Raw genomic sequence first — 7,125 nt, 5'->3', positions numbered from 1 at the left:
GGGTGACGCATGACGGAGTGAGCTCCCGTCTCTAGTTCCAGCTCCTGCCAACCTAGCAGTTCGAAAGCAAGAAATTGCAAGTAGATAAATAGGTACCACTTCGGTGGGAAGGTAACAGCGTTCCGTGCGCCTTGGTGTTTAGTCATGCCGGCCACATGACCATGGAAACGTCTTCGGACAGCGCTGGCTCTTTGGCTTTGAAACGGAGATGAGCACCGCAACCCTAGAGTCGGACTCGACTGGCTTTCAAGCAAGGGAACCTTTACCTTTACCTTTACTTATAAACATGCTGTTAGCTGCCCTGAGCCCGCTACAGCAGGGATGTGCGGGATATACATTTAAATATAAATAAATAAAAATGCTTCTGTTACATTGTTATGTACAGTCTCATGTAGGGACTGGCCCCTTTTTAGTTCCAGATTGCAAGCCATCAATGCTCCCTCTAAGCTGTGGAGTCTTGTGACAAAAATTCTTTGTGAGCTACTGGAATTAAAGTTGTGAGCAAGTGACTTGGCTGCTGCATAAATTAGTTGGCTCTGGAGCCATCCTTCCTGAGCTAAAACCAAAAATTTATGAGCCGGAGGCTAAAAAACTGAGCTAGCTCTAGGGTTGCCAAGTCTACTCACCCCTTCGAGCGGGGGAGCCTCGCCGGGCTCCGGGAGCTCTCAGGAAGTGACGTGCTACGTGCTCACGTTGGGGGCGTGGCCCAGATCGTGGGGGGAAACCATATCTGGGCCATGCCCCCAATGTGAGCGATGTGGCTGGGTCACCTCTGGTGACGCAGCTTCGGGGGCGGAGTTCCCCCCGGGGCCTGATTCCGCCGCGGCGGAAATCGGGCCTCCAAAGCGGGGATTCCCCGCCCCCCCACGGCAGCCCTAGCTAGCTCACACTAACTCAGCTTAGAGGGAACACTGCAAACCATACAGCCTAAATGTGGTGTCGAACTCCAGAACTGGGACTTACACCTCTTGACCTGGAACCTTTCTGGACTATCTTTCTTTACAAATAACTTACAGCTTTAATTACCTGTCTACTTATTCATCTTTCCTGTCCTGAACAGAAAATTTTCTGATGCTATTGCTGTCAGCCTTGTCATAGCTAGACAACATTGTTCCTAAAGACTGTGTCGTCAAAACTGGACTTTTAAATGGATTCTCCATTCATATATCTTGGAAGGATCCACTACTAGATTGTACTAAACAAGGCCTGTCTTGCTTTATGGGGTATTTTCTTTCCTTCTAGGGCTGCTACACTGTGATTCTGAACTCTTTTGAGACATATGTATACCTTGCAGGAGCACTTGCCATTGGTGTTTTAGCCATAGAGGTATGCTAACTGCTGTATAATGAATTTCACTCTGTAGACTCTCACCACATGATGAATTTTTGTATATTATCTATAGCCCTTGCAAAGTGAAAGCATTTTACACAGGCAGCAGAGGAAAACGATTCTGCACTGCCCTCTGGTGTTTGGTGTGGCTTTAGCAATAGCTCTGGAACACACACACTATGTGAATGGCTATCTGGAATGAAATGAGAATAAGTTATGCAAACAAAGCCACTGTTTATTTTGGAAGTTGTTCAGAGTTGTTCAGTATTTGACTATGCAGAAGGTTTCAAAAGTCTGTGCAAACTTGAAATATTGGGACAGTGTTCTAAATGTCCAAATAGCAAAACTATGCAAAGTAGGAGTGTTGTAAAAGAGGAAACTAGCACACACAGATTACTTGAATGTATTGACTGAAGCATGATCCTGAAGATTAGCATAGCCACATACAGATCACTAATTTATTCTATTTCCTATTAGCTTGTTTTAGTCACCAGACAGAAGATGCAAGGGCTCAAGTGGAAGATGGGAGTTCCTAGTCACACAGAAGATGTAAAGCTCATGCCGAGTAGACAGACTGAAAGGGGTGGAAGTGGTGAAGTCAGGGGAGAAACGTCTGGAGTTTCACCTCTGAAGCACTAGAAGCCTTGACTGGTCCAACAAGAAAACAGGCGGGATGATTTTATTCCAACATTAGCTTTCATAGGATGGAACCTCCCTGTGAGGTTCCATCTGCACTAGGCAAATATTTAAGGACAACATATGAATAATAACTGGCAGAATCTAGGGGGCCATAAAATGCAACCAGTACAGGGTTAGATATAATTTAGTAAAATTAGGATCTGTTGCATTGGCTCTGAGGAACTGGGATCTAGTCCACAAAAGCTTAGGCTGGAATAAAATCTTGTCCATGCTTAGTGCCACTGATCTTCTGTTTATTTTTGCCACATCAGACTGACATGGTGGCTCCAGCTTTAGATTCACTGTGGAGATGGTTAGTTACTTGCGATGGGCGAAAACCCTTAGTGAAATTGTAGAAAAACCCCTTTTCTGGAGAAGTTCAGAATTACTATTGGGTAATGTGACAGTTGGTATTACAAGTTACTATTGGGTATACGTCCCATAGTTAAGAGTAGCACAATACAAGAAGATCCATAAAGAAACATACTCATTCAACAAAGGCGCCAATACATTTTAATCCAAAAAGTAGCTCATCATTAGTGGAATTCTGTTTTGTATTTGGAAGCACATAATTTATAACAGTCGTGGTAATAGAATATGTTGTGATTCATACAGAATTCTGCTGATAATGGCTATTTTTATCCCGAAACTTGTTGGAGCAATTTGTTCCTGCACCTTCCTACCACCTTTGTTTGGAACTCATTTTAGGGGATTTAATTTCTGCTGACCATAATTAAGACTTGCCAACTCCTTCTATTTTAATTAGGTTTGCCTTGTTTCTGATTCCTTCACAGCTGTTTGCAATGATCTTTGCCATGTGCCTCTTTCGGGGAATCCAGTAAAAAGCATTCCACGATGAGCTGAGAATTTTTTCTGACCACATTTTGAAAAAAGGAAAAATGCAAGATAAACTTTATTTTTTGGTTAACAAAATGAAAAAGGTTTGTAATATATGAATGACCAAAAGGATTGTACTTCAGGGGCTGGAACTTTGAGGTGCTGTGCACTGCATCGCCTTCTCCCAGGGCAGTCATTTGTCTGAAGTCGCATAGAATGGGTTGCACTAGAGCCTCCAAGGCAGGGAGGAAGCAAATTCTGATGGTCCCCACTGAAGAAGGATGTTGTGTGGGATTCCTGTGTCTTTCATGATAATGAACCACCAACTGGAGAGGAAGAGGACCCCCTTATGTACACTAAATCGGAATTCAGCCTCCTAGCAAACTGCTCAGCCAAAGCATTGTAAGAAGGCCAGTTTTAAACAAGGGGGAAAAGTAGCTTTGACATTGAGCAAGGAGCCCAGTCAACAAAGATGAGCATGAAACCATCCCTTTCAACATCCAGGAGTTTCTTGGATCACTGGGAATGGAAAATGCCTTTGTCTGGAGTCCTACAGGAGAAACTAAGGAGACTGTGTTGGGAAATGGGAGGGGGGATAGGTGAGGACGAGGCAAAATCAGGAGTTTAGTACATACCTTCTCTTTTTTTGTGTGACGATGGGTTTTCTGTTTAGTGTTCTGTGAGACGGGGAAAGACCACAGCAGACTGATGGTTGACTCCCTTAACTTTACAACAAAAAGTATTCTCCTTTAGAATAGCTGGTGCTGCTTCCCAGGGCGGGGGAGAGATTTTATTTTCTTTTTAAGCTTCTGATGTGTTGTCACCACACCCTTATGTGCAAGATACATTGCATATCTTGGTCTTTGGTGGCCATTGATTAGCTCGTCTCCATGTTTCAGTGTGCCTTTCAGCTGTGTGGAAAAATCTCCCCAATGGCAGTCAAGAGCAGTGAGAAGCTTTTACAGCCCTACTCTGCAGAGTTCCATCTGTGGTGTCCCTGCCACTGCTTTTGTTCAGAGAAATTCCCATTTAGGTGCTTCGTGGATTGTGGGAATTACTAAGTGGAAGCAAATGTAATAATACATTCTGTCCAGAATCTTTCCCCCCTCTAATGGTGCCAAATTGTGGTTTCAGCTATGTTCAGTTGCTAGAAGCCAACTTTAGAAAACGGGCCCTTGCTTAAAAGGGAGAAGGGGCAGAACTGAAGTTCCCAAACAAGTCTTTAAAAAATCTTTGTGGCCAGAAATCCCAAAGGGTTTGTAAACACAGCTAGGTGGGGGTGCAAGCTGCACCAAGGAGAACTAATAGGCTACTGCAAGAAGACAAGAGAAAAACATGGCAACGTATGCCCTAAGGTTTCGTGAAAGCCTCGAGGTGAGCTTGCAAGGACACTAATGAGTATTCCTCACAGAAACAAGGTTATGAACAGATATTAAGCCCCTGCTGCAGATGATGCAAGCAATAAGGAAAGGATTAAAATATCAGCATCACAAACCTAGTGAAGAATTTCAAATGTTGAGCTAAATGTTTGTATGTTCCTTGACAATATTCCCTATGAAAAGGTGCAGTTAGGGTGCATGTAGGGCTCAGGGTTACACAGCTGTAGAGCAAGGAAGGCAACAGGACTGGCAAAAGCAGTTATCCCATTATCCTGTTGGTAATTTCAGATTCTATATTGAAACTAGTCCTCACATAGACACAGAGGGACATCTGAAGCCACTTTTCCCAAAGCACCCGATCGGTTCATACATGCCAGTACCATCAAGGCTGGCTGGCAGCAGCTCTCCAATGTCTCAAGCAATGTTCCCTCTAAGCTGTGGAGTCTTGTGAGTGAAAATTCTACTCTGTGAGCTACTGGCATTAAAGTTGTGAGCGAGCGATTTGGCTGCTGCATACATTAGTTTGCTCTGGAGCCCTCCTTCAAAAATGTGTGAGCCAGAGGCTAAAAAACTGTGAGCTAGCTCACACTAACTCAGCTTAGAGGGAACAGTGGTCTCAGGAAAGGTTTTTCCCCCTGGCTACACTACCCGAGATCCTTTTTACAGGTAATATGGGGTACTGAACCCAGGACCTTCTACATGCAACTTACATGCACTGCTTTGAATGTCCTCTCAAAATTAAGCCGAACGCCTCTTTAAGAGACAATCATTGCAGATGTGTCTCACCTAGTCTCTCAATTTCCCCCCCCCAAGTCTCCACCCTCCCATTGACCTGTCATTTCCCTTAGCATACTTGTATGTAATAATCCTAATGACAGGACACCTTCATCTTTAATGGCCTAGAGGGGGTAAACAGCTTCACAGAATTTGGGGGGGGGGGGGTCTTCGCTGAAGCTACCACTTCCTGTGACTAAATAGCTGGTGTCTCAGAGGAGGAAGTAACACACACATCAATTGCAGAATCCAGCCATCCCTTCTACTAATGAAAATAAATCATCACAGGGAGAGAAAGGTGAAGAATTCTTGCAGGACAGCATCTTGCCTGTGAGATTCTAAAATGAAGATGCTTAAACAAGAAAATGCACATCATCTATCACACCATACCTGTTGACACGTGCCGGAAACGCGGCGACAAACAAAACCCCGATTTGCCGCTGCTGCATCTGATCACATTCTGACACGTTAATTTGCACCAGCACAAAAAGCCATGCCTCCCCCCCCCCCCCCCGTGTTATCTGGCCCGTGTGACCAGGGCCTCCATATAACAAGTTTAGGACTGAAGTTTTAGGCAGTAGTCTTGAAAGCATTGGCCTGGGAGGAGTTAAATTCTATTTAATCAAATGGAATTTGCTTCCAAGTAAGTCAAATCTGGTGCCTGCCGGAGTGAGTTTCCAGTGTTGTAATAGCTGAGGCACTTTTTTGTTATAATCATATGAGAGGGGAGGCATAATCCAGCATGCTGGACGAGGTCCATTAAAATGAATGAGGGATGCTGGAATCTCAAGGAACTTGCAGCAGAGAGCTTAACATTGGACTTGTGATTAAATCCTAACTGATTCTGTGAGCCTAGGGACCCACTCAGTCCCTTCCACTGTCTGCTGTTGTCACTGTTACAAGTGCCTGAGAAAACAGGCCACTTGTGAAGTAAATGTTGAAATCTATTTTAAAATTTTAAAATTTTTTTTTGTTAGAAAGCTAGAGCTAATTTATCTTGTATTCCCTACTGTAATGCTTTTTTATACTGAAAGGGTCTTTTTGTAATATAAAACAGAACACTACCCTGAAACATTCTGCACAGTTTCGGTGTGCATTTCCTTAAAAAACATAAAAAACAAAAAAATAAAGATATTGTGACAATGAAGTGGTTTTTCTTTTCTTGGTTTCTGGTTTCATTTTTAAAGAATGATGCATGGCAAGTCTTTATTTTTCCCTGCAAGGAAAAGTGTGTTCACACAGCAACAGCAAGCTTTACTTAAAAGCTGGGAACGTGGACCACATGCTTGGAATTGGCAACAGGACAGAAAGTTGGCCTACCCTAGTTACTATTTTCATTCTTCTTTGGATTGGCAAATGAACTAGAAGGGCAAGAACCGGTTTCTATTTTAAGCATCAATTTCCTGAAGTGGCCCATATATGAACCGGCTAAAGTTTAGACACACAAAGCAACTGCATTTTTAATAAAGTTCTGTAAGGCAGTCCAAAACCCCAAACATTTTCCATGAGACCAGAGCTGAAACCCCAATATCAGCATAACTTGAAGATATGCCTGTCATGTGTCCTTACACCAGTTTGAAACTATTGTCCTCCTTGGATTGGTAATATAGTCCTGTTTTACCCATTCAACTATAGTGTTAATAATGATTAAGCAGCCTCCTGGTGAGCAAGTGATAGATTTATGCAGGTCAATAAAGATCCATGTCTTCAAACTGGCTGAACAGGTAAAAAGTGTGATGCAGATAAGATCGTTGGCTAGGTTGCCCTCATGCATAGCTGGACCTTCAGCTATCACATTCATCATAGAAGCTATGAAATTAAACAGGGCAAAGCGGTGCCTCCTTCAAACTATAAAGTTAATGCCACAAAGAGCACACTGTGAAGTCAGTTCTGAATAGCCATGTTAGTCTGCTATAGCAAAACAAAACAGAAGTCCAGTGGCACCTTAAAAGCTAACAGCATTAATTGAGTTTTCATGAGTCAGAGTTCACAGAGCTCACTTCCTTAGATGCAATGAAAATCACTTTACTCATTTTTATTCAGGCCTCTCTTTGCTGAACTCCTCCCTTTTCATCCTCCCACTGTGATTTTATGCATAAAAATGAAGGAAGTTATTTCTATTTCTACT

The 7,125-nt window shown here is 43.0% G+C and overlaps 1 protein-coding gene across 1 annotated transcript in view; it reads left to right on the top strand.

The window, feature by feature from the left end:
* TSPAN18 (tetraspanin 18) overlaps window positions 1-2,849 on the top strand; it is a 51,494-nt gene extending 48,645 nt beyond the window's left edge. The window contains exons 7-8 of the mRNA XM_015426116.1: window positions 1,243-1,326; window positions 2,802-2,849. Of these exons, the coding sequence (XP_015281602.1) occupies window positions 1,243-1,326; window positions 2,802-2,849 (132 nt within the window). The remainder of the gene's footprint in view (window positions 1-1,242; window positions 1,327-2,801) is intronic.
* The last annotated feature ends 4,276 nt before the right edge of the window (window positions 2,850-7,125 follow it).

Source organism: Gekko japonicus, unplaced genomic scaffold (assembly GCF_001447785.1).
Source record: "Gekko japonicus isolate JY-2015 unplaced genomic scaffold, Gekko_japonicus_V1.1 scaffold171, whole genome shotgun sequence".
Lineage (NCBI taxonomy): Eukaryota > Metazoa > Chordata > Lepidosauria > Squamata > Gekkonidae > Gekko > Gekko japonicus.
The sequence above is the reverse complement of the archived record's forward strand: the minus strand, read 5'-3'. Positions and strand labels throughout refer to the sequence as shown.